General features: G+C 41.4%; 1 protein-coding gene across 1 annotated transcript in view; it reads left to right on the forward strand.

Moving 5' to 3' along the window:
• skic3 (SKI3 subunit of superkiller complex) overlaps window positions 1-26,776 on the forward strand; it is a 210,848-nt gene that overhangs the window by 2,701 nt on the left and 181,371 nt on the right. Inside the window, exons 2-3 of the mRNA XM_059969300.1 lie at window positions 9,943-10,036; window positions 15,164-15,307. Of these exons, the coding sequence (XP_059825283.1) occupies window positions 9,947-10,036; window positions 15,164-15,307 (234 nt within the window). The 5' untranslated portion in view covers window positions 9,943-9,946. The remainder of the gene's footprint in view (window positions 1-9,942; window positions 10,037-15,163; window positions 15,308-26,776) is intronic.

Genomic DNA, 26,776 nt, shown 5'->3' on the forward strand with positions numbered 1-26,776 from the left:
TCTATGGAGTCTCTGTGGGTGGAGGTTAGGAACAGGAAGGGGTCAATAACTTTACTGGGTGTTTTTTATAGGCCGCCCAATAGAACAGGGATATTGAGGAGCAGATAGGGAAGCAGATCCTGGAAAGCTGTAATAATAACATACTTGTTGTGATGGGAGATCTTAATTTCCAAATATTGATTGGCATCTCCCTAGAGCAAGGGGTTTAGATAGGATGGAGTTTGCTATGTGTGTTCAGGAAGGTTTCCTGACACAATATGTATATAAGTCTACAAGAGGAGAGGCTGTACTTGATCTGGTATTGGGAAATGAACCTGGTCAGGTGTCAGATGTCTCAGTGGGAGAGCATTCTGGCGATAGTGATCATAATTCTATCTCCTTTACAATAGCATTGGAGAGAGATAGGAACAGACAAGTTAGTAAAGCATTTAATTGGAGTAAGGGGAATAATGAGCCTATTGGAGGAAATTGGAGGCTTAAATTGGAAACAGATGTTCTTAGGGAAAAGTATGGAAGAAATTTGGCAAATATTCAGGGGAAACACGAGGAAATCTGCATATGTTGGAAATTCAAACAACACACACAAAATGGCGGTGGAGCACAGCAGGCCAGGCAGCATCTTTAAGGAAAAGCACTGTCGACGTTTCGGGCCGAGACCCTTCGTCAGGATTAACTGAAAGGAAAGATAGTAAAAGATTTGAAAGTAGTGGGGGGAGGGGGAAATGCAGTCTCGGCCCGAAATGTCGACAGCGCTTCTCCTTATAGATGCAGCCTAGCCTGCTGTGTTCCACTAGCATTTTGTGTGTGTTGTTTAAATATTCAGGGGATATTTGTATGGAGTTCTGCATAGGTACTTTCCAATGAGACAGGGAAGTTATGGTAGGGTACAGGAACCGTGGTGTACAAAGGCTGTAGTAAATCTAGTCAAGAAGAAAATAAAAGCTTACGAAAGAGCAAGAGGATAAGATGTGAAAGAATAGGGCCTATCAAGTGTGACAGTGGGAAAGTGGTATGGAACTGGAGGAAATAACAGAGATGCTTAATGAATACTTCAGTATTCACTATGGAAAAGGATCTTAGTGATTGTAGTGATGACTTTCAGCAGACTGAAAAGCTTGAGCATGTAGTTATGAAGAAAGAGGATGTGCTGGAGCTTTTGGAAAGTATCAAGTTGGATAAGTCGCCAGGACCAAATGAGATGTACCCAAGGCTGCTGTGGGAGGCCAGGGAGGAGATTGCTGAGCCTCTGGCGATGATCTTTGCATCATCAATGGGGACGAGAGAGGTTCCGGATGATTGGAGGGTTCCTTTATTCAAGAAAGGGGGTAGAGATAGCCCAGAAAATTATAGAGCAGTGAGTTTTACCTCAGTGGTTGGTAAGTTGATGGTGAAGATCCTGAGCGGCAGGATTTATGAACATTTGGAGAGGTATAATATGATTAGTAGTAGTCAGCGTGGCTTTGTCAAGGGCAGGTCGTGCCTTACGAGCCTGATTGAATTTTTTGAGGACGTGACTAAACACATTGATGAAGGAAGAGCAGTAGATGTAGTGTATATGGATTTCAGCAAGGATTTGATAAGGTACCCCATGAAAGGCTTATTATGAGAAAGCAAGGAGGCATGCGATCCAGAACTGGCTTACCCTCAGAAGGCAAAGAAGGTTGTAGACAGATCATATTCTGCATGGAGGTCTGAGACCAGTGGTGCACCTCAGAGATCTGTTCTGGGACCCTTACTCTTGTTTTTTTTTTGTAAATGAACTGGATGAGGAAGTGGAGGGATGGATTAGTAAGTTTGCTGATGACACAAAAGGTTGGAGGTGTTGTGGATAGTGTTGCTGTCAGAGGTTGCAGTCGGACATTGATAGGATGCAAAATTGGGCTGAGAAGTGGCAGATGGCGTTCAACCCAGATAAGTGTGAAGTGGTTCATTTTGGTAGGTCAAATATGACGGCAGAATATAGTATTAATGGTAAGACTCTTGGTAGTGTGGAGGATCAGAGGGGTCTTGGGGTCCGAGTCCATAGGAAGCTCAAAGCAGCTGCGCATGTAAGGACATGTTCGGCACAGCTTTGTGGGCAGAAGGGCCAGTATTGTGCTGTAGGTTTTCTATGTTTCTTTGTTAATCAAGGGACATTTTACAATAACCAATTAACCTACTAATTGGTACATCTTTAGACTGTGGGAAGAAACTGGAGCACCTGGAGGAAACCCATGCAGTCATGGGGAGAATGCACAAACTCCTTACAGGCAGTGGCAAGCTTTGAACCCGAGTCGCCTGTACTATAAATCGTTATGCTAACCACTGCACTGCAGTGCAGTTCCGATATGCCCACTGGCAGAACTGCTCTACAATAGTTGTCATAGCATCTGTCATTCACCTGGTCCTGACACACTTAGAAAACAAGGATGTCAACTGCTGCAAGATATAGTCTGTGAATCCTTTGCAATTTCCTGGTTTTCTGAATTTTTTACTCATAAAAATGTTGACTGATGTTCAGCTAAGTCACAGTAATAGACCTACACAATCTGCTTAAACTAATAACACGCAGACAATTGTACCTCTCGTCACTTAAACAATCACAATCTAGGTTCGAAAAGTATGTGAACCTCTGAGGTGATGCCTTCTGCAAAGGCTATTTGGAGTCAGGTGTTCCAATTAATAGAAACATAGAACCATAGAAAATCTACAGCACAATACAGGCCCTTCGGCCCACAAAGCTGTGCTGAACAACTCCCTGCTTAGAGATTACTAGTCTTACCTACAGCTCTCTATTTTACTAAGCTCCATGTACCTATCTAAAAGCCTCTTAAAAGACCCTATCATATCCGCCTCCACCGCCATTGCCGGCAGCCCATTCCTTGCTACCCCTGACATCTCCTCTGTACTTACTCCCCAGCACCTTAAACCTGTGTCCTCTTGTGGCAACCATTTCAGCCCTGGGAAAAAGCCTCTGACTATCCACATGATCAATGCCACTCATCATCTTGTACACCTCTATCAGGTCACCTCTCATCCTCCTTCACTCCAATCATCCCCCTTTGCTCCAAATGAGGAGAAATAATGAGATGAGATTGGAGGTGTGGATTGTAGAGGTGGCCTGCCCTTTAAAAAAGACACAAAGTCATGTTACTGACAGAGCCTGCTCTTCTCTAGAAAGATCTGTTTATGTGTACCATGCCTCGATCAAAATGACTTTCAGGGGACCTTAGAAGAAGAATTGTAGAGATTTATAAAGCTGGAAAAGGCTACAAAAGCATTTCTAGATACCTGAGTGTTCATCAGTCCACAGTAAGAGAAATTTGTCTACAAATGGAGGAAATACGATACTGTTGCTACTCTTCCTCGGAGTGGGCATCCTGCAAAGATCATGCCAAAAGCTCAATCTGCAATGCTGAAAGATGTGAAAAAGAACCCAAGGGTGACAGCAAAAGACCTGCAGAAATCTCTTGAACTTGCTGAACTTGTCCATATGCCCTGTATAAGAAAAAATATTGATCAAGAATGGTGTTCATGAAAATACACCATGGTAGAGACCACTGCTCTCCAAAACAAACTACATACACATCTCAAGTTTGGAAAAGACCACCTGAATGTTCCACAATGCTTCTGGGACAATGTTCTGTGGATAGCTGAGACAAAAGTAGAATTTTTTGGTAGAAATTCAGATCGCTACGTTTGGAGGGAAAAGGGCACTGCACACCCACACCAAAACCTCATCCCAACTGCGAAGCATGGTGGAAGGAGCATCATGGTTTGGAGCTGCTTTACTGCCTCAGGGCCTGGACAGCTTGAGAGAACAATGAATTCAAAATTGTATCAAGACATTTTACAGGAGAATGCCTGGATGGTTGTGGTCTGTCACCTGAAGTTTAATAGAAGTTGGATGATACATCAAGACAATAATCGGAAACACAAGAATAAATCAACAAAAGAGTTGTGTAAAACGAAGAAAATTTGTGGTTTGGGATGGCCAAGTCAGAGTCCAGACCTTAACCCAATTGAGATGCTGTGGCATGACCTTAAAAGGGTTGTTCATGCAAGGTATCCCAGAAATATTGATGAACTGAAACAGTTTTGTGTGGAGGAATGGACTAAAATTCCTCCTCACTGTTGTGCAAGTCTGATCAACAGCTACAGGAAATGTTTTTTGGATGTTATTGCTGCTAAAGGAGATTCTACCAGTTATTAAATCTGAGGGTTCATATACATTTTCCAGCCTGGACCGTGAATGATTAAACAATTGTTTATGTGTTATTAGTTTAGGCAAATTTATTTTGACCTAGATGAAGATCAGACCACATTTAATGAGTAATTAATGCAGAAAACCAGGTAATTGCAAAGGATTCATAAACCTTTTCTTGCAAATATGTGTCACAGTGCTGTTTGTGGATTTCAGTTTGGCATTCAGCACTATTGTCCCATAGATCTTAGTAAACAAACTCCTACTCCTTGGTCAAAATACACCACCATGCCACTTGGTGTTGAATTTCCTAACCAGCAGACCTCAGGTAGTCAGAATGCACAACTACTTCTCCCTCCACATCATCCTTACACATGGATACGCTTGTATCCATGAGCTAACCCCTATTGATATCAGTGGATGTGGGGTTGAGAGGGTAAACAGCTTTAAGTTCCTCGGCATTCATTATCACCGAGGACCTTGTGTGTACACACCAGCTGTGTGGTGAAAAAGGTACAACAGCACCTCTTTCATCTTGACGGTTGAGGAATTTTGGTATGGGCCCCCAAATCCTAACAATTTTCTACAGAGGCACAATTTAGAGAATCCTGACTGGCTGCAACACTGCCTGGTATGGGAATTGTACCTCTCTTAATTGCAGGACTCTGCAGAGGGTGGTGCGGACAGCCCAGTGCATCTGTAGTTGTGAACTTCCCATGATTCAGGACATTTACAAGGACAGGGCCCGTATGATCATTGGGGACCCAAGTCATCCCAATCACTATCTATTCTAGCTGCAACCATCCAGGAAAACAGTACCGCAGCATAAATGCCAGGACCAACAGGCTCCGGGACAGCTTCTTCTACCAGGCTATCAGACTGATGAACTTACGCTGATTTGAGTATGCGCTATTAACTGTCCTATTTATTATAAATTATTATGATAGCACATTGCACATCTGGATGGAAATGTACCGCAAAGATTTTTACTTCACATATATATGAAGGATGTAAGAAATAAAGTCAATTCAAATTCAGTGATGTGTGCTGAACCCATTGCTGTACACCCTACTCACATGTGACTACACAGCCAAACACCCCAAGCAATTAAATTGTCAAGTTCGCTGATGACATGGCAGTGTTAGTGCTCATCAGCACAACAATGAGACAGCCTACAGTTAGAAGATGGAGGGGCTTGCTACCTGGTGCCAGGTAAATGATCTCTTCGTCAATGTCAACAATGCAAAATAAATGGTAATCGACTTTGGTAGAACTCGCAACCCTCGTTACATCAGTAGCACAACACTGGAACCTATGAACAGTTCCAAATTTTTGAACAGTTTCATTTATACTTCATATCATTTTACAGATGTGCAGTAGAAAGCATCCTGACAAGATGCATCACTGCATGGTGGGGAAACTGCATTGCAGCAGTCAGGAAGGTCAAACAATAGTAGTCAAAACTGCCCAATGCATCACCAGCTAGAAAAGAACCAGTAACAACATGAAGCAAATGGGACAACAGGCCCACAGCAGAGGCCATCTCGTTGGCTCTTCACTGAACCCTGGAACATCTGGATAGCAAAGATGCTTACATCAGGATGGTCTGTATCGACGGCAGCTTGGCATTCAGACCCATCATCACCTCAAAATTAATAAGTTTCAAGACCTTGGCTTCAATGCCTCCTTGTGCAATTGGATTCTGGATTTTCTCACTTACAGACCCAAATCAGTTTGCACTGCTCCCCAATCTCCATCAGCACAGGTGCACCGCAAGGCTTTGTGCTTGCCCCACTGCTCTGCTCATTTACACATATGACTGTGTAGCTAAGCATAGCTCCAATACTGTATTGGTTTGCTGATGACATCATTCTCGTAGGCCGAATCACAGATGGTAATGAATTAGCACACAGAAGGGAGCATGAAAATCCAGATGACTGGTGCCACAGCAACAACATCCCTCTCACTCACTGTCAGCAAGACCAAGAGGCTGATTATTGGCTTCAGGAGAAGGAAATCAGAGGTCCATGAGCCAGTCCTTATCGGAGGATCATAGGTGGAAAGGGTCATCAACTTTAAATTCCTCGGTATTATATTGGATGACCTGTCCTGGACCCAGCATGTACGTGCAATTATGAAGAAAGCATGGCAATGCCTCTACTTCCTTAGAAATTTGAGAAAATTCCATCAGATCAAATATTTTGACAAACTTCCATAGATGTGTGGTGGAGAGTATATTGACTGGTTACATCATAGGCTGGTATAGAAACACGAATGCCGTTGATTAGAAAATCCTACAAAAGGTAGTGGATACGGCCCGGTCCACCATGGGTAATGCCCTCCCCACCATTGAGCACATTTACATGAAATGTTGTTGCAGGGAAGCTCCATCCTTTATCAGGGACCCTCACCATCCAGGCTATGGTCACTTCTTGCTTTCTTTCTTTTTCAATCTTTTTATTGAGTTTCATATAAATATAAAAAAACATAACATAATAATGAATAGGTTATGAATACAATAGACTTAAGATTACATTAATAATAGGATAATGATATCCTATTAAACATCAACAACAAAAAAGTACATTAATCAATCAAGTCTATATAATTATATATGAAAAAAAACAAAACTAATCATCAAAAGAAAAAGAAAAAAAAATTAAAAATGTGTGAAAGAAAATATATATATGAAACAAACACTGAACTAAAACTAACATGGGCAATAATAACAGTTTATAAGTATATGATAGTGTCAAAGAACTCCGGAACTCCATACCTGAACAAGAATAAACAAAGAGAAGATCTGGGAAAGGCCAAATTAATTCGTATGAAAATGTCGGATGAACGGTCCCCAAGTTTCTTCAAATTTAATTGACGAGTCAAAAATAGTGCTCCTAATTTTTTCCAAACTCAGATAAGAAATAGTTTGAAAAAGCCACTGAGACGTGGTAGGAGGGTTTACTTCTTTCCAATTTTGTAATATAGACCTTCTGGCCATTAATGTTACAAAAGCAATCATTCGTCTGATTGAAGGAGAAAACTGATTACCATCCTCATTTGGTATACCAAAGATTGCAGTAATAAAGTTAGGTTGTAAATCGATGTTCCAAATTGAGGAAATGGTAACGAATATGTCCTTCCAATAGTTATGTAAAGTAGGACATGACCAAAACATATGGGTCAGTGAAGCCACTTCTGAATGACATCTATCACATTGAGGGTTAATATGAGAATAAAATCGAGCAAGTTTATCTTTAGACATATAAGCTCTATGTACAATTTTAAATTGTATTAAAGCATGTTTAGCACATATAGAAGAAGAATTAACCATTTGTAAAATTTTTTCCCATTTATCTGTTGGTATATTGTATCGAAGTTCACTTTTCCCATTGTTGTTTAATTCTGTCAGACATCTCTGGTTGTATCTTCATAATCATGTTGTAAATAAAAGCAACTAATCCCTTCTGACAAGGATTTAAGGTAAAAATCAAATCTGAGAAATCCGTTGAAGTTGAGTTGGGAAAAGATGGTAAAACTTTATGTAAAAAATTTCTGATTTGTAAATATCTGAAGAAATTAGATTTAGGTAATTTAAATTTATTGGAAAGTTGGTCAAAAGACATCAAAGTACCTTCAAAAAAAAGGTCACGAAAACATTTTATACCTTTCCTTTTCCATATGCTAAAGGCTTGATCTGTCAAGGAAGGTGTAAAGAAAAAATTAAATAAAATAGGGCTATCAAGCACAAAGTTTTTCAAAGTAAAAAATTTCCGAAATTGAAACCAAATTCGTAATGTGTGTTTAATAACAGGATTAGATATCTGTTTATTAAATTTAACTAAATCAGCAGGAAGAGAAGAACCAAGAACAGAGAATAAAGAATATCCCTTTACTTCATTGCATTCCAAATTTACCCACTGCGGACACAATAATGAGTCCAAATCTAATTTCCAATACGTTAGGTTACGAATATTATTCGCCCAATAATAAAATCTAAAGTTAGGCAAAGCTAAACCACCATCTTTTTTAGATTTTTGTAATTGCCTTTTACTTAACCTGGGGTTTTTGTTTTGCCACACAAATGAGGAAATTTTTGAATCAATGTTGTCAAAAAAGGATTTAGGAATAAAAATTGGTAAGGCTTGAAATAAATATAAAAATTTTGGTAAAATCATCATTTTAATAGCATTAATCCGACCAACTAATGATAAGAATAAGGGAGACCATCTTGTAGTAAGATGTTGTATTTGAAGAAGCATAGGTAAAAAATTCAGTCTAAATAAATCTTTATATTTCTTGGTAATTTTTATACCTAAATGGTTACTTCTTGCTGCTGTCATCAAGAAGGTGGTACAGGAACCTCAGGGCTCACACCACCAGGTTCAGGAACAATTATTACCCCTCAGCCATCAGGTTCTTGAACCAAAGGGTATAACATCACTCAACTTCCCTTAACTTCACTTGCCCCTTCACTGAACTGTTCCCATAAACCATGGGCTCACATTCAAGGACTCTTCATACCATGTTCTCAATATTTATTGCTTATTTATTTATTATTACTTTTCTTTTTGTATTTGCCCAGTTTATTGTCTTTTGTACACTGACGCTCAGGTGAAGTTATTGATTCTAGTATAGCTATTCTATTATGGATTTATTGAGGATAGAGTTCAGAGGATGTTCGTAAGAATGATTCTGGAATGAAAGGATTAACGTATGAGTAGCATTTGATGACTGTGGGCCTGTACTCACTGGAATGAGGGGGGGGGGATCTCACTGATACCTATTGAATATTGAAAGGCCTATATAGGTTGGATATGAAGCATATGTTTCCTATAGTGGGTGACCAGAGAGAACTGCCTCAGAATTGAGGGATGTCCATTTAGAACAGAGGTAAGGAGGAATTTCTTCAGCCAGAAGGTAGTGAATCTGTGGAATTTATTGCCACAGATGGCTATGGAGCCAAGTGGGTATATTTAAAGTGGAGTCTGATAGGTTCTTGATTAGTTGGATAATCAAATTTAATTGAGAAAAGGCAGGAGAATGGGGTTAAGAGGGATAATAAATCAGCCATGGTAGAATGTTGGAGCAGGCTCAATGGACTGAACGGCCTTGTTCTGTTCTTATGTCTCAATCTCTACCAGAAGGATGTCAGGGTTAAGGTTTTTGTATGGTGGGTAAATGGAAGGCTCTGCCAGGGTAGTGTAAGAGTCACATATATTAAGACACTCTTAGACAGACAGACATACTTTATTGATCCCGAGGGAAATTGGGTTTCATTACAGTCGCGCCAACCAAGAATACTGTAGAAATATAGCAATATAAAACCATAAATAATTAAATAATAATAAGTAAATAATGCCAAGTGGAAATTAGTCCAGGACCAGCCTATTGGCTCAGGCTGTCTGACCCTCCGAGGGAGGAGTTGTAAAGTTTGATGGCCACAGGCAGGAATGACTTCCTATGACGCTCAGTGTTCCAACATAGACACATTAGACACATAGACGATAGAAAAATGAAGGGTTATGTAGGAGGTAAGGGTTTGACGGATCTTACAGTAGGTTAAAAAGTTAGTGTAACATTGTGTGGCCTTAAGGGCTTATACTGTGCTGTATTCATACGAGCCGTGTCGTCTCATTTCTCTGGATGACCATTTTGACAATAGTCATGTTGTTAAAACTAAATACAGCCTTGAAATTGAAATACAGACACTTTTGTGAAGTCTGTATTAATTGTGTTCTAATTTTATTTTTCATTTGCAGGACAATGTCCAGTAAAGAAATAAAATCCATTTTGAAAAATGCAAGAGAAGCTATTAGAAATAAAGAGTATAAGGAGGCACTGAAACATTGCAAGGTATTGTGAGAAACTTCTTCTTGATTTCCATTTGAATATTGCTTCTGTATGCCAGTATTTAGAGTTGTACAAAGAACTGAATTCCAATGTTTTCATCTCACAAAGCTGTATCAGGTAGTTGGACAATAAAGTAGAGCATCTGTGGTTCAGATGCCATCACAAGTCGTATTTACAAGAACTGTTACATAACCTGTAGAATGTTAATCCATGTATCCATTATTCTTTGACTTTTCTGTAACTGGATCTTGGATTTCTTGACAGAAAAAACCCCAGTCAGTCAGAGTTGGCAGCAATATCTTAAGCTCCGTCACGCTGAGCACTGGGGCTCCCCTGTGCTTTGTGCTCAGATTGCTGCTGTTCACGCTGCTGATTGATGACAGTACTGCCAGATCTGGCTCAAATCGCATTATCGTTGGCCTCATCAGCATCATTGATGAGTCTGCATACAGAGAGGAGGTAGAGGGGCTTGTCAAATGATCTGAGAACAACAACTGGGGTGTCAATGTGGACAAGACAAAAGAGATGATTTGGACTACAGGCTGACCATTCTCCATTGCACATCAATGACTCTGTTGTGAAGAGAATAAAGAGCACGAAGTCCCTTGGAGCGCACGTAACAGATGATCGAACCTGGACCCACAACTTCTCAATAGCCGAGAAGGCACAGCAGTGTCTACACTTTCTGAAGAAATTGATGTGTGAAAGATTCCCGGTCCCTGTACTAACAGCTTTCTTCAGAGCACAGTTGAGAGTGTCATGTCTGGCTGCATCATTGTGTGGTACAGAACCTGCAAGGTAATTGACTGGAAGGCTCTACAGAGGAGAGTTAAACCACCAAGAAGGTCACTGGGGTCTTCCACCCACTCCCATTTGAGACATTTACAGATGAAGGGTTGAAGCATTGTTAAAGATCTTGGCCACACATCCCATTATCTCTTTGACACCACACACAAAATGTTGGAGGAACTCAGAAGGCTAGGCAACATCTATGGAAAAGAGTAAACAGTCGATGTTTCAGGCTGAGACCCTTCTTCAGGACTGGAAAAGAACTGGAGAAGTCAGAGTAAGATGGTGGGGGAGGGGAGGAAGAAGTACGAAGTGGCAGATGATAGGTGAAACAGGAAGAGGGGAAGGGGGTGGAGTAAAGAGCTAGGAAGTTAGTTGGTGAAAGGGATAAAAGCTAGAGAAGGGAGAGTCTGATAGGAGAGGACAGAAGAAAGAGAAGAGGAGGAGCGCCAGAGAGAGGTGATGGGCAGGTAAAGAGATAAGGTGAGAGAGGGAAAAGAGATTGGAGAGTGGTGAAGGAGTCGAAGGGGAGGAGCATTGCTGGAAGTTTGAAACATCAATGCCTTCAGGCTGGAGGCTACCCAGACAGAATATAAAGTGTTGATCTTCCAGCCTGAGTGTGGCCTCATCATGATAGTAGAGGAGGCCAAGGACTGACGTGTCGGAATGGAAATGGTAAGTAGAATTGAAATGGTGGGCACCAGGAGATCCCACTTCTTGTGGCGGATGGAATGAAAGTGCTCAGTGAAGTGGTCTCTCAATTTAGGTCGGGTCTCACCAGTATACAGGAGAAATCATTGAGGTGAAGACCCATTCTGCCAGATGGAGAGGAGTGGTGGAGAACGGGAACTGGTTGAGTCTGTTGTGCATCCTCTATAATTCCTCCTTCAGCTCCTCCCATTTTTTTTCAAACCAAAGGTGTAGCCCTGGGCACTTGCATGGGTCCCAGCCATGCCTGCCTTTTCATCAGATATGTGGACAAGTCCACGTTCTAAGCCTACAATGGCAATGCTCCCCAACTTTTCCTACATTACATCAAATGCCTTGGTGCTGCTTCTGCATCCATGCTGAGCTCATTGATTTCAGCAACTTTGCCTCCAACTTCCACCCTGCCCTCAAATATACTTGGTCCATTTTTGACACTGCTCTCCCCTTTCTTTATCTCTCTGTCTCCATGCCTACTATTATAAACCCACTGACTCTTGCAGCTATCTGGACTATACCTCTTCTCACTCCGCTGTAAAAAAATGCCATCCCCTTCTCTGTTCCTCTGTCTCCGCCACAATTGCTCTCAGGATGAGGCTTTTCATTCCAATAAGTGAAATGTCCTCCTCCTTCAAAGAAAGGGGCTTCCCTTCCTCCACGATCAACGCAGCAATCATCTGTGTCTCTTTCATTTTGTGCGCATCTGCCATCCTCTCACCACCACACAAAGGACAGGATTCCTCTTGTCCTCACCTGCCACCCCACTAGACTCTGCGTCCAGTACATAATTCTCCGTAACTTTCGCCATCTCCAATGGGACCCACCATGAAGCACCTGTCCCTATTTTCCTCCCCAACCCCCCACTTTGCTGCAGGGATCGCTCCCTATGCGACTCCCTTATCCACTCATCCCTCCCCACTGATTTCCCTCCCGATACTTATCCTTGCAAGCAGAACAAGTGCCACCCTTGCTCTATACCTCCTCCCTCACTACCTCAAACAGTCCTTCCAGGTGAGGCAACACTTCACCTGCAAGTCTATTGTGGTCATTTACTATATCCGGTGCTCCCAGCATAGTGTCCTGTATATTGTAGTTTGGGAGTCTGCTTCGCCAAGTACCTACACTCCATCTGCCAAAGATGTGGGATTTCCTGATGGCCACCCATTTCAATTCTACTAGCCTCCTCTAGTGCTGTGATGAGACCAGACTAGATCGGAGGCACAACACCTTATATTCCATCGGAGCAGCATCCAACCTGGTGGCATGAACATCTCTTTCTTGAACTTACAGTAATGGTTTCCCTCCTCCTCTCCTTCACCATTCCCCATTCCTGTTTCCCTCTCTTCTCTTTTCTCCTTACCTGGCTAACACCTCTCTCTATTGCTCCTCCCCCTTCCCTTTCTTCCATGGTCTTCTGTCCTCTCCTATCGGACTCCCCCTTCTTCACCCCTTTATCTCTTTCAACAATCAACTTCCTAGCTCTTTACTTCACCCCTCTCCCACTGTCTTACTCTGAGTTCTCCCCTTCCTTTTCAGACCTGAAGAAGAGTCTTGGCCCGAAATTTCAACTGTTTACTCTTTCCCATAGATGCTGCTGGACCTGCTGAGTTCCTCCAGCATTTTGTGTGAGTTGCTTTGGATTTCCAGAATCTGCAGATTTTCTTGTGTTTGTGATATCACAATCTCTTTGACCCACTACCACCAGGAAGGAGATACAGGAGCATCAGGACTCGGTAACAGCTTTTCCCTCAGGCTTTGAGAGTAATGAATACCCTGCTACCACACAGGTCTCATCGTTAGTATAGCATGCTGTTTACTGTTTACCTGTGTGGCGCTTTACCACATACATTTTGAATTATATTTTATTAACTTATAGTAATATTTGTTTAATGTGCTGTGTGTGATATATGTATTGAGGGTGCACTGTGGTCTGTAAGAACATTGTTCAAAGATGACATTAAGTTTATTATTAAAGTAAATATTTGTTACCATGTACAACTTTGAGATTCATTTTCTTGCAGGCGTACACAGTATGTCCAAGAAACACAATAGTATCAATGAAGGTCTGCACCCAACACGATGGACGAACAATCAGTGTGCAAAGAGCAACAAACTGCAAATAGAAAAGAGAAAAATATTAATAAAAAATAAATAGGCATTAAATATGGAGAACATGAGGTAAAGAGCCCTTGAAAATGAGTCTGTAGGTTGTGGAAACAGTTCAGTGAAGCTGAGTGAAGTTATCCCCTGTGGTTCAAGGGCCTGATGGTTGATGAGTTATGATTGTTACTGAACCTGGTTGAACCAAAGGGTGTGAGTCTTGAGGCTTCCTGATGGAAGTAGCGAGAAGTGAGCATGGCCTGTTTCGTTTGGGTGTATATACGTACAGTCAGATGGCAATAAATTTGAACTTGAACTATGTCAAAGACTTTCTTTTAGTTGTCTAGGATCCTAATTCTAAGTCGCCAGTGATTTATGGGATTTCAGTGCAATTAATTAATTTTTTTTACTAAATCAAAATTTTTTCATTCCTTTTTGTTAGACTCCTGGTTCCTTGGGTGCTGTTTTTTATTTAGTCAGTGTTTCTGGTTTATATCTTCACACTTCTGTTTCAGGCACAGCTGTAAAACTTTTGGCAAGTTCTTCTGCACTCCTTGTTCAAGTTCAGTTTATTGTCACTCAGCTATACACACATACTGCTAAATGAAGCAATTTTTCTCTGGTCCAAGGTGCACTACGCAGTTCATATAATTCACACACATAACACAAAGTAATATTACTACAGGAAAATCAACAAATAATAAGGTGCATACATGATACAAATTAAATTTAAACAGTATTACACTATTGCACTTCATACGTCATGAGACCATATGATGAAATTCATATGTGGTGGCAGGGAGTTCACTATTAAACCAGGCTTGGATGATAGGGTAAAGTGATGCCAGGTCATGATGTTAGACTGTAGAAGTGTCCATTTCTGTTGTTGGTGGTCCATAGAGTCTCATGGACACCAGCTTTGAGCAGACAGTTCTGTTCTGTAAATACATCCCTTTCAATAAAAGTATTGGAAGAAAGCTTGAACTAATTATTTCTGAACTAATTATTGATTTCTGGACATGCTGATTTCCTAGTTGTTGCTTTCACTTGTTTAAAGAGATTTTATTTCTTAATTTTCTTTTCACCACTGAAAATTGAGTGCAGGTGCATCTGGATGCTTAATATTGCCATGTAACGGTTCCAAGTTACTCTGATAAAGTTAAAGACAGAATAAGGTTTTATCTACTCTGCTCCAGGTGCACTTCAAATATAAATATTTTTCATTTCCTTTGCATTTGATTAAGATTAATATTTCATACCAAGACTATAAACACTTGAGTTTGTAAACATTGTATGTCACATGTGGCTTGGCATTCAATTTGGCATTTTGTCAGATTAACCGAGCCTGAGTTCAAATCTATTGGATATCAAATAGTTAATTGGTTATACAGTATAACTTGTGGATTCACTTTAAAAACTGCAAACTTTAAATTTGTTTTATTGGTCCTCTAACATTATCTAGGGAATTAATCTGGCTCAGAAATTCTATCGGGGTTAATTCTCACATAGTTGAATGGTTGTTTTCTAATTGTTCAGGCTGTTTTGAAACAAGACAAAAATAACTACAATGCTTGGGTTTTTATCGGAGTTGCTGCAACAGAGTTGGATCAGCCCGAACAAGCAAAGACTGCATATAAAAAAGCTACAGAACTTGAGCCTGACCAACTGTTAGCATGGCAGGTATGTTTGTGATTAATTGTGTCCTTGCAAATTAATGAGCAATGTTTCTGTGATTCAGAAAATCCATTGTATGTACAATAATATAATGCACAACACAGTTTGATATTTGCTGCTACGCGTTTCAGTTGAGTTATATCTCTGGACTTAAGGCTGCTAAGTTATAGGTTTGGTTTCTGATTTTTAGTGCTAGTTCTTAATGGAGGAGTGAAATATATTTTACCAATAGTGAGATGGACTTTTAGATTTATTTCTTCAGTTATACATTTGATCGCTTGAGTGATTGCGAATCTCATATGAGATTGTCAGCTTGATGCTGCTTGTGTTCAGGTGTATGTCTCCATTTCATATCTTGCATCAGTTCTACTTCTGCTTTCCTTTCTTTGTCAACCATTACATTCTGTTTCTAATTCCATGTGGTTGATGCTGGGAACTAATCAGGAGAAAATGAAATGAACCATAATTGGGGCTGTGGTCAGCAATAGGAGGCTGGAGAGTGTGTTGCAGGTTATGCTGGGATTTCAGCAGCAGGAGCAAAATGACAGGGACAGTTTCAGAGTATATGTCTGTGAAGTATGTCTGTGAATGGGCTGAATGGCCTAATTCTGCTCCTATGTTTTATGGCCTTATGTTAACAACTAGAAAGCCAGCAGTGAACAAGGGGCGGCCAAGGAACTTTCAAAGTAAATCAAGGGATTGATTTTGGTATAGTTAAGCAAGGTTAAGATAACACTGTGACCACAACATTGACCTGCAGGATTAGAGAGCCTGAGTTATAGGGAGAGATTGGCCAGGCTGGATCTTCATTGCTTGGAATGTCTGAGAATGAGGGGTGGTCTTAAATAAATGTTTAAAATGATATGCATAGTCAGAGTTAGGTTTATTATCAGTCTTACATGGCATGAAATTTGTTTTGCAGCAGTATGGTGCAAAGAAATACTGCAAATAAAAGGAATAATGAAGTAGTGTTCATTGAATTTTCAGAAATTTCATGCTGAAAGGGAAGAAGCAGTTTCTGAATTGTTGACTGTGGGTCTTCAGGGTCCTGTACCTCCATCCGGATGGTAATGCGAAGAAGTGAACATGTCCCAGATAGTGAGAGTCCTTACTTTTCCCCAGGGTAGGGAAGTCCAAATCCAGAGGGTATCAATTTAGAATAAGGGAGAAGATTTAAAAGGGACTTGATCTGCAGCTTTTTACATAAAAACATAAGAAATAAGAGCCATCTGTGTTTCGCCATTCAATAAGATCTTGGCTGATCTGACCACGGACTCATTTCAACCTAATGTCTTTTCTCCATAACCCTTAATTCCCTTACTATGCAAAAATCTATCCAACCTTGTCTTAACCTTTTACATGTAGGAGGTGGTGAGTTTATGGAACAAGCTGCCAGAGGACATATTTGAAGCAGGTATCATTTAAGAAGCAGCTGGATAAGAGCATGGATAGGCGGAGCCTGGTGATATGTGCAGGAAATTGGGGCTAGCTAGGGTGACACCGTGGTCACCGTAAACTCATTGGGCAAAATATAAGATACATATAAGATTATTAAGGGATTGGACACGCTAGAGGCAGGAAACATGTTCTCGATGTTGGGGCATGTTTAGAACCAGAGGCCACAGTTTAAGAATAAGGGGTAGGCCATTTAGAATGGAGTTGAAAAAAACTTTTTCATCCAGAGAGTTGTGGATCTGTGGAATGCTCTGCCTCAGGAGGCAGTGGAGGCCAATTCTGTGGATGCTTTCAAGAGAGAGTTAGATAGAGCTCTTAAAGATAGCGGAGTCAAGGGATATGGGGAGAGGGCAAGAACAGGGTACGGATTGTGAAAAATCAGCCATGATCACTGTGAATGGCGGTGTTGGCTCAAAGGGCCGAATGGCCTACTCTTGCACCTATTGTCTATTATGGCCTTTATCTATGTTGTACCACTCTGACTCTAAAAAAAAAACTTCCTTATACCTTTATATCTTCTAGTTTGCGTTTATTCAATTCATTGTTCTTTAATAAAGGCCGTTTTTAGCATCAGACTGAAAAAAAGCCTGCTTGTTGTCTTTGTGAATGTTTTCAGGCAATAAATGTGCTATCAGTGATTGCAAGTTAAATTGTTAGATGTAAGATTTACTTTATAGTTATAATCTAAATTTTTGGAGACCATGTTAAAGAATTGGTGTATGTAGATCTGTGGAGTAAGGAACAGTCTTCAGAATGTTTTCAGGAAATTGAAGTGAAATGGTTACCTGAATTGTTTTCCTTATTTTTTGTTACTGTACTAAGTGTTTAATTTTGTTCCACATCAATGGTCACTCTTAAATTTGGGTCTCTTGTTCTTTACATCTTAATTGTGCTATATCTTGTTTGAATTATAGGCATTATATATTCAAATAACAACCTTGTAATAAAGAGCCTTGCTTTGTAATATGAGTTCTCACAATTGGCATGGTCAAGAAAGAGGATCAAATCAAAAAACGATTTCAAATAGTAAATTCTTAATGATAGGAAAGACATGAAAGAATAATACAGTTTAAAATATTTACCACTTCCAGATAGAGAACAATAACTTCTTTCACTCCTACCCAAAACAACCTGAAGCAACAGTGTTTTACTGACTGATCTTTTCTATTTTACCTCCTTATCTCTGCATAATATTTTGTTGCTCATAATTGTAAGGTACACTCCCGGTATGACTCTTTGAAAGAGCAATGATGTATATTTTCAGTTTTTTCTTTGATTGTATTAATGACTGTCAGTCAAATTTGGAACCTGCTGGGGATTTGTCCTTTTATCTGTGACTGCTGGATATAGAAATATCCTGAAAGAAGGCTGATAGGTCATTAAATTAAGACACATTGCTACTTATCAATATTTAATGATGGTGATCTCTGGCAGTGGTCTAAGATGCTTGTTATTGAATATGCTAGTTTCATTACCTTGAATTTTCTTTTGCCATTATCCAAAGAATTAATTCAGAGTCATGCAGGCAGCTCATCTAGAGCATTGCTCTTTAAATAATAAAGCCTGTTTTAATTTTCTCCTCCACATGATGACAAATCTCCACTTCACAAAATTAGTAAGTAAATACAAGCAGGCTTTTTCCACTGAGGTTGGGCGAGACTACAACTAGATGTCATGGGTTAAGGGTGAAAGATGGAAGGTTTAGGGGGAAGATGAGGAGAAACTTCTTCACTTGGAGGGTGGTGAAAGTGTGGAACAAGCTGCCAGTGTTAGTGGTGGTTGCAATTTTGATTTCAACGTTTAAGAGAAGTTTGGATGGGTACTGGCTGGGAGGGCTGTGGAAGGCTATGGTCTGGGTGCAGGTTGATGGGAGTGGCAGTTCAGCTAGGATGAGATGGGCCAAAGGGCTTGTCTCTATGCTGTAGTTTTCTATGATTCAAATATTAACAACACAAAACACAAGTTAGTCAATGCCACGTTGCTGTCATACCCTCTACATCCAGCACATTATCCTCTGCAACCTCTGCTGTTTCCAGAGGGAGCCTATTACTAGGCATGTCATTACTCCACCCCCACTCCTCCAGCACTTTCTGCAGGTATTGCTTCTTCTGTGATTCCCTTGTCCATTAGTCCCTCCCCACTAATCTCCCAACCGGAACTTATCCCTGCAAGTGGCCTAAGTGCTTCACCTGCATGCACACCACCTTCCTCGCCTCCATTCAGAGCCTGAAACAGTCTTTCCACTTCCCCTGTGAATCTGATGGGATTGTCTATTGTTTCTGGTGCTTCAGATGTGCTGGCGGCCTCTGCATTGGTGAGACCTGTGGTAAGTTGAGGGAACCGCTTCATTGAGCATCACCACAGCATCCGCCACAAGCGGGACTTCCTGATGGCCAAACATCTTGATTCCGATTCACATTCCAGTTCCAACATTTTAGCTCATGACTGCCTCTTGTGTCAGGATGAGGCCAGTCTGAGTGGATGGGTGTTACGTGATCAGCAGCAATGAATATTGAATTGAGTCAGGTTTTATAAACAAACATAAACATTTATTAAACTCTGCTCAATAGAACTGAAACGTAAACAAACGACTAACTTAACTGGAAGTTACCTGCTATATGGCAATTTAACAAACAGCTGAGCTCTGGAATAGTTCTTAAGGTGGTAAATTCGAACACAGTCTTAAAGTGGTAAATTCGAACACAGTCTTAAAGTGGTAAATTCGAACACAGTCTTAAAGTGGTAAATCCGAAGTCCAAGTGGTTTATACAGTCAGTAAGGAGAGACCATATAAAAACTGATTTCTTCGAAGTAACGATGATCTGCCGATCCTACAGCCAAGCAATGCCTTGTCCAAAGGATTCACGACGAAGGAAATAAAATGGCTTAAAGGAACTGATCTTTTTGCTGGAGGGTGAACACTACACAAACATAGAACATAGAATAGTACAGCACATTACAGGCCCTTTGGCCCACAGTGTTGTGCCAACCCTCAAACCCTGCCTCCCATATAACCCCCCACCTTAAATTCCCCCATATACCTGTCTAGTAGTCTCTTAAACTTCACTAGTGTATCTGCCTCCACCACTGACTCAGGCAGTGCATTCCACACACCAACCACTGTCTGAGTGAAAAACCTTCCTCTAATATCCCCCTTGAACTTCCCTCCCCTTACCTTAAAGCCATGTCGTCTTGTACTGACCAGTGGTGTCCTGGGGAAGAGGCGCTGGCTGTCCACTCTGTCTATTTCTCTTAATATCTTGTACACCTCTATCATGTCTCCTCTCATCCTCCTCCTCTCCAAAGAGTAAAGCCCTAGCTCCCTTTATCTCTGATCATAATCCACACTCTCTAAACCAGGCAGCATCCTGGTAAATCTCCTCTGTACCTTTTCCAATGCTTCCACATCCTTCCTATACTGAGGCGACTAGAACTGGACACAGTACTCCAAGTGTGGCCTAACTAGAGTTTTATAGAGCTGCATCATTACATCGCGTCTCTTAAACTCTATCCCTTGACCTATGAAAGCTAATACCCCATAAGCTTTCTTAACTACCCTATCTACCTGTGAGGCAACTTTCAGTGATCTGTGGATATTTACCCCCAGATCCCTCTGCTCCTCCACACTGCCAAGTATCCTGCCATTTACTTTGTACTCTGCCTTGGAGTTTGTCCTTCCAAAGTGTACCACCTCACACTTCTCTGGGTTGAACTCCATCTGCCACTTCTCAGCTCACTTCTGCATCCTATCAATGTCTCTCTGCAATCTTTGACAATCCTCTATACTATCCACAACACCACCAACTTTTGTCTGCAAACTTACCAACCCACCCTTCTACCCCCATATCCAGGCCACTAATAAAAATCATGAAAAGTAGAGGTTCCAGATCCGATCCTTGTGGGACACCACTAGTCACAACCCTCCAATCTGAATGTACTCCCTCCACCACGACCCTCTGCCTTCTGCAGACAAGCCAATTCTGAATCCACGGGCCAGTTTCCCTGGATCCCATGCCTTCTGACTTTCTGAATAAGCCTACCATGTGGAACCTTGTCAAATGCCTTACTAAAATCCATGTTGATCACATCCACTGCACTACCCTCATCTATATGCGTGGTTGCCTCCTCAAAGAACTCTATCAGGCTTGTTAGGCACGATCTGCTCTTCACAAAGCCATGCTACCTGTCCCTGATCAGACCATGATTCTCTAAATATCCATAGATCCTATCTCTAAGAATCTTTTCTAACAGCTTTCCCACCACAGACGTAAGGCTCACTGGTCTATGATTACCTGGACTATCCCTACTACCTTTTTTGAACAAGGGGACAACATTGGCCTCCTTCCAATCCTCTGGCACCATTCCCGTTGACAACGAGGAAATAAAGATCCAAGCCAGAGGTTCAGCAATCTCTTCCCTTGTCTCATGGAGCAGCCTGGGGAATATTCCGTCAGGCCCCGGGGACTTATCTGTCCTAATGTATTTTAACAACTCCAACACCTCCTCTCTCTTAATATCAACATGCTTCAGAACATCAACCTCACTCATCTTGTCCTCACCGTCATCAAGTTACCTCTCATTAGTGAATACTGAAGAGAAGTATTCCACAGCCTCCAGGCACATCTTCCCACTTTTATCTCTAATCGGTCCTACCTTCACTCCTGTCATCCTTTTGTTCTTCGCATAATTGAAGAATGCCTTGGGGTTTTCCTTTACCCTACTCGCCAAGGCTTTCTCATGCCTCCTTCTTGCTCTTCTCAGCCCCTTCTTAAGTTCCTTTCTTGCTACCCTATATTCCTCAATAGACCCATCTGATCCTTGCTTCCTAAACCTCACGTATGCTGCCTTCTTCCACCTGACAAGGTTTTCCACTTCACCTCTCACCTATGGTTCCTTCACCCTACCATTCTTCCTCACTGGACAAATTTATCCCTAACATCGTGCAAGAGATCCTTAAACATCAACCACATGTCCATAGTACATTTCCCTGCAAAAACATCATCCCAATTCACACCCGCAAGTTGTAGCCTTATAGCCTCATAATTTGCCCTTTCCCAATTAAAAATTTTCCTGTCCTCTCTGATTCTATCCTTTTCCATGATAATGCTAAAGGTCAGGGAGCGGTGATTACTGTCCCCCAGATGCTCACTCACTGACAGATCTGTGACCTGACCCAGTTCGTTACCTAATACTAGATCTAGCATGGCATTACCCCTAGTCAGCCTGTCAACATACTGTGACAGGAATCCATCCTGGACACACTTAACAAACTCTGCCCCATCCAAACCCTTGGAACTAATCAAGTGCCAATCAATATTAGGGAAGTTAAAGTCACCCATGATAACAACCCTGTTATTTTTGCACCTTTCCACAATCTGCCTCCCAATCTGCTCCTCGGTATCTCTGCTGCTACCAGGGGGCCTATCGAATACCTCCAGTCGAGTAACTGTTCCCTTCCTGTTCCTGACTTCCACCCATACTGACTCAAAAGAGGATTCTGCTACATTACCCACCCTTTCTGCAGCTGTATCCCTGACCAGTAATGCCACCCCTCCTCCCCTTTTCCCCCCTCTATCCTTTTAAAGCACTGAAATCCAGGAATATTCAGAATCCATTCCTGCCCTGGTGCCAGCCAAGTCTCCGTAATGGTCACTACATCATAATTCCATGTATGTATCCAAGCTCTCAGTTCATCACCTTTGTTCCTGATGCTTCTTGCATTGAAGTACACACACTTTAGTCCTTCTACTTTACGACCTTTATATCCTTTATTCTGCTGCTCTTTCCTCAAAGCCTCTCTATATGTTAGATCTGGCTTTATTCCGTGCACTTCTTTCACTGCTCTATCGCTCCGGGTCCCATCCCCCTTGAAAATTAGTTTAAACCCTCCCGAACCATGCTAGCAAACCTACCAGCAAGGATATTGCTCCCCCTCGAGTTCAGGTGCAACCCATCCAATCTGTACAGGTCCCTTCCTGATCTTGCAGGGTTTATCTCAGATGCAGGCCACTAATCCTGAAGGAAGACTCAATAACGTCGATCCTTAACAAATTCGCTGAACGACACCAACTTTACTCGATCCTTCGGGTTCCTGTACTTTGGTAATGTCTTCACTCTCCAATGCTAGACTGTAAAGGTAAATCAAAGATGCAACAAACCAGAATTGGCAGCGACTGGCGAAACTGCCGGCATAACGGTTTGCACCTTACAATAGAAAGTAAAAACTCCACTTTAAAATGAAACTGCGTCATGAGACGAATACGCAGCAAAAGTAACTAACAATCGAACTACCCTGCATCACAACAGGGGTTTCCCCTTATATACCTGTTGGAACTTGCCATAACATGACCTCACCGGTGGGAAAGTTGTATCATGTGACCTCATACTGGCAGGAAAATTACATCACCCCACCATCACAAGACAATTACATCATGCTCACAAGATACTCAATTGCATCATGGTCATAAGACAGTCACAAGATACCCCCGGGGTATGTTAACATGGGCAACACCTGTGTATCCTCCAACCTGATGGCATGAATATCAGTAAACAAATTCCACCCCAACCCCCATCTTCTGTTCCCCACTCCGACCTCTTACCTCCTCTCACCTGCCTATCACTTCTCCCTGGGTCCCCTTCTTCTTCCCTTTCTCCTATGGTCCACTCATCTCTCCTATTGGATTCCTTCTTCTCCAGCTCTTTACCTTTCCCACCCGCCTGGCTTCACCTATCACCTTCCAGTTAGCCACCTTCCCCCCTCCCCCTTTATTCTGGCATCGTCCCCCTTCCTTTCCAGTCTTGATGAAGGGTCCTGGTCAAAATGTTGACTGTCTACTAATTTCTACAGATGCTGCCTGATCTGCTGAGTTCCTCCAGCATTTTGAGTGTGTTGCTTCCAACTGAATCTTCATTTTGTTTTCAGAAAGTCTTAATCAAGAACAACATCTATCAAATAAATGGTAATTGCAATAAACTTGCAATTTTAAAAAAAGTTAGAAATGTTCCTTTTACTCATGGTTGCTGGTGAATGATCAGTAAAACATGTTTTGTGATTGGTATATTTATTCAATGATGTGAACTGAAATGTGTTGCAAATGTATTTAACAAAAGATACAATTCTTAAAATGAAACCATCAAAGCTATCTAAAATATATTGGAAATACTTCCAGTCACTTTGTAAACAAATTGGTATTGAGTAACACACTTAAAATGCAGGAGGAGCTCAGCAGGTCAGGCAGCATCTATGGAAATGAATAAGCATTTGACATTTCAGGCTGCAACCCTTCTTCGGGACTGCAAAGGAATAGGGAAGAAGACAGAATAAAAAGGTGGGGAAGGGAGTAAGGAGGACAATCTAGAAGGTGGTAGGTAAGGCCAGATGAGTAGGGTGTGGGGTGAAGTAAGAAGCTGGAAGATGACAAGTGGGAAAGGTAAATGGCTGGATGAGGGGCATCAGGGGGAGGTGATAAGAGGCTAGTACAGGGAGATGAAGAAGGGGAAAGGGGAAATTAACAAATTGGAGAAATTGATGTTTATGCTGTCAGGTTGGATGCTATCTAACTGGAATATGAAATTGGTATTAATGTCTATAAATGGGTGAGGACATTTAGAAAAATCTCAATTAGAACTAAAGGATTTTCTAAAATGAAAAAATGTAAATAGAGTGACCTGTATTTGAGATTACAGTACAGAATCCAACACAGTCTTGTTGGCAGTTTGCAAAGACAATATAGGCAATAGGTGCAGAAGTAGACCATTCGGCCCTTCGAACCTGCACCGCCATTCTGAGATCATGGCTGATCATCTACTATCAATACCCAGTTCCTGCCTTGTCCCCATATCCCTTGATTCCCCTATCCATAAGATACCTATCTAGCTCTAAAAGCCACTGAGATGTGCTGAAGGCACAAGGGAACACCACCTGAACTTCACCTCAAAGCCTTGCAGCATCTTGACTTTAGATGTCTTCATTGTAGCTGCATTTAATTTCTGGAACTTCCAACCCAACATTTATTGTGTTACCTTAATGTAGGGAAGGCAAATGCAATATTAACATTTATTTCAAGAGGTCTTGAATTCAAGAGAAGGATGTGATGCTGAAGTTTTATAAGGCACTGGTGAAGCCTCACTTTGAGTATTGTGAACAGTTTCGGGCTCCTCACATAAGAAAAGATGTGCTGGCATTGGAGAGGGTCCAGAGGAGGTTCACAACGATGATTTCAGAAATGAAAGAGTTAACGTACAAGGAATGTTCGATAACTCTGGGTCTGTACTCGCAGGAATTTAAAAGGATGAGGGGGGTATCTCTTTGAAACCTTTTGAGTGTTGAAAGGCCTAGACAGATTAGATGAGGAAAGGATGTTTCCTATGGTGGGGGAGTCTAGGACAAGAGGACACAGTCTCAGGATAGAGGGGCATCCATTTAAAACAGATGTGGAAAAATTTCTTTGGCCAGAGTGTGATGAATTTGTGGAATTTGTTACCACACGCAACTGTGGGGGCCAGGTTGTTAAGTGTATTTAAGGCAGGGCTTGATAGGTTCTTGATTGGATACAGCATCAGAGGTTACGGTCAGAAGGCCAGTGAGTGGGCTGAGGAGGGGAGAAAATGATCAGCCATTATTTATTGGCAGAGCAGACTCAGTGGGCCAAATGGCCTAATTCTACTCCTAACTCTTATGGTCTTATTATACAGGTTAATACATGGCTAAGGAGTTGGTGCAGGAGGGAGGGCATAAGATTTTGGGCTCTCTGACAGTTTGCACCTGAATTGGAGGGGGATTAGTATTCTAACAGGAAGGTTTGTTAATGCTGCAGAGTGGGGTTTAAACTAGAGTTGCAGTGGAAAGGGACCCAGAGAGCCAGAACAGTTAATGGAGAGGTTGTGGAGGCAAATGTTAGTAAGACTTCAGACAAAGTTAGGAATCAAAATGTTGAGTATGGTGTGACTAGTGTCCTAAGCTACGTACATTTCAATGCAAGAAGTATCATGGGAAAGGTGGATGATAGTGCTAAAGATGAGCTAGCTGGTTTACAAACAGAGGCAATATGTAGTGAGGAGGAGCTGTTGATAGGGCAAAATTGTAATCAATAAGATGAGTTGCAACATAACAGGCAGACAAAATCAAAAAGGGTGAACACAGGACTGAATGTGTTATATTTGAATGTGTGCAGATTGGTGAAAAAGGTAGATGAATTTACAGTACAGTTGCAGATGGGCATGTATGATGTTGTAGGCATCACTGAATCATGGCTGAAAGAAGGTTATAGCTGTGAACTTGATGTTCAAGGATACACATTGTATCGAAAGGACAGACAGGAAGGTAGAGGGGGTGGCATTGCTCTGATAGTGAAAAATGAAATCAAATCATTAGAAAGATGACATTGAGTTGGAAGATGTTGAATCATTGTGGATAGAACTAAGGAACTGCATGGATAAAACGACTCTGATGGGAGTTGTATTCAGATCCCCAAGCAGTAGTAAGGATGTGGTCAACAAATTGCAACGGGATATAGAAAATGCATGGCAGAAGGGTAATATTAAAATAGTCATGGGGGATTTCAAAATGCAGGTAGATTGGGAAAATCAGGTAGGTGCTGGATTCCAGGAGGATGAATTTCTGGAGTGCCTACGAGATGGGTTTTTAGAGCAGCTTGTGGTTGAACCCACTTGGGTCAGCTATTCTGAATTAGTTGTTGTGCAATGAACCAGAATTGATTAGAGAAGTTAATGTAAAAGAACCCTTGGGTGCAGGTGATCATAATATGTTCATATTCACCCTGAAATTAGAGGAGAAGCTAAAGTCAGATATATCAGTATTGCAGTGGAGTAACTGGAATTACAGAGGCATGAGAGAGAGTTGGCCAGAATTGATTGGAAAAGAACACTGGCAGGGATGACAGCAGAGCAGCAAAGACTGGAAATTCTGGAAGCCATTCAGAAGCCACAGGATATATACATCCCAAAAAGGAAGGTGTATTCTAAAGGCAAGATGATATTACTGTGGCTAACAAGAGAAGT

The sequence above is a fragment of the Hypanus sabinus genome, chromosome 5, assembly GCF_030144855.1.
Source record: "Hypanus sabinus isolate sHypSab1 chromosome 5, sHypSab1.hap1, whole genome shotgun sequence".
Classification (NCBI taxonomy): Eukaryota; Metazoa; Chordata; class Chondrichthyes; order Myliobatiformes; family Dasyatidae; genus Hypanus; species Hypanus sabinus.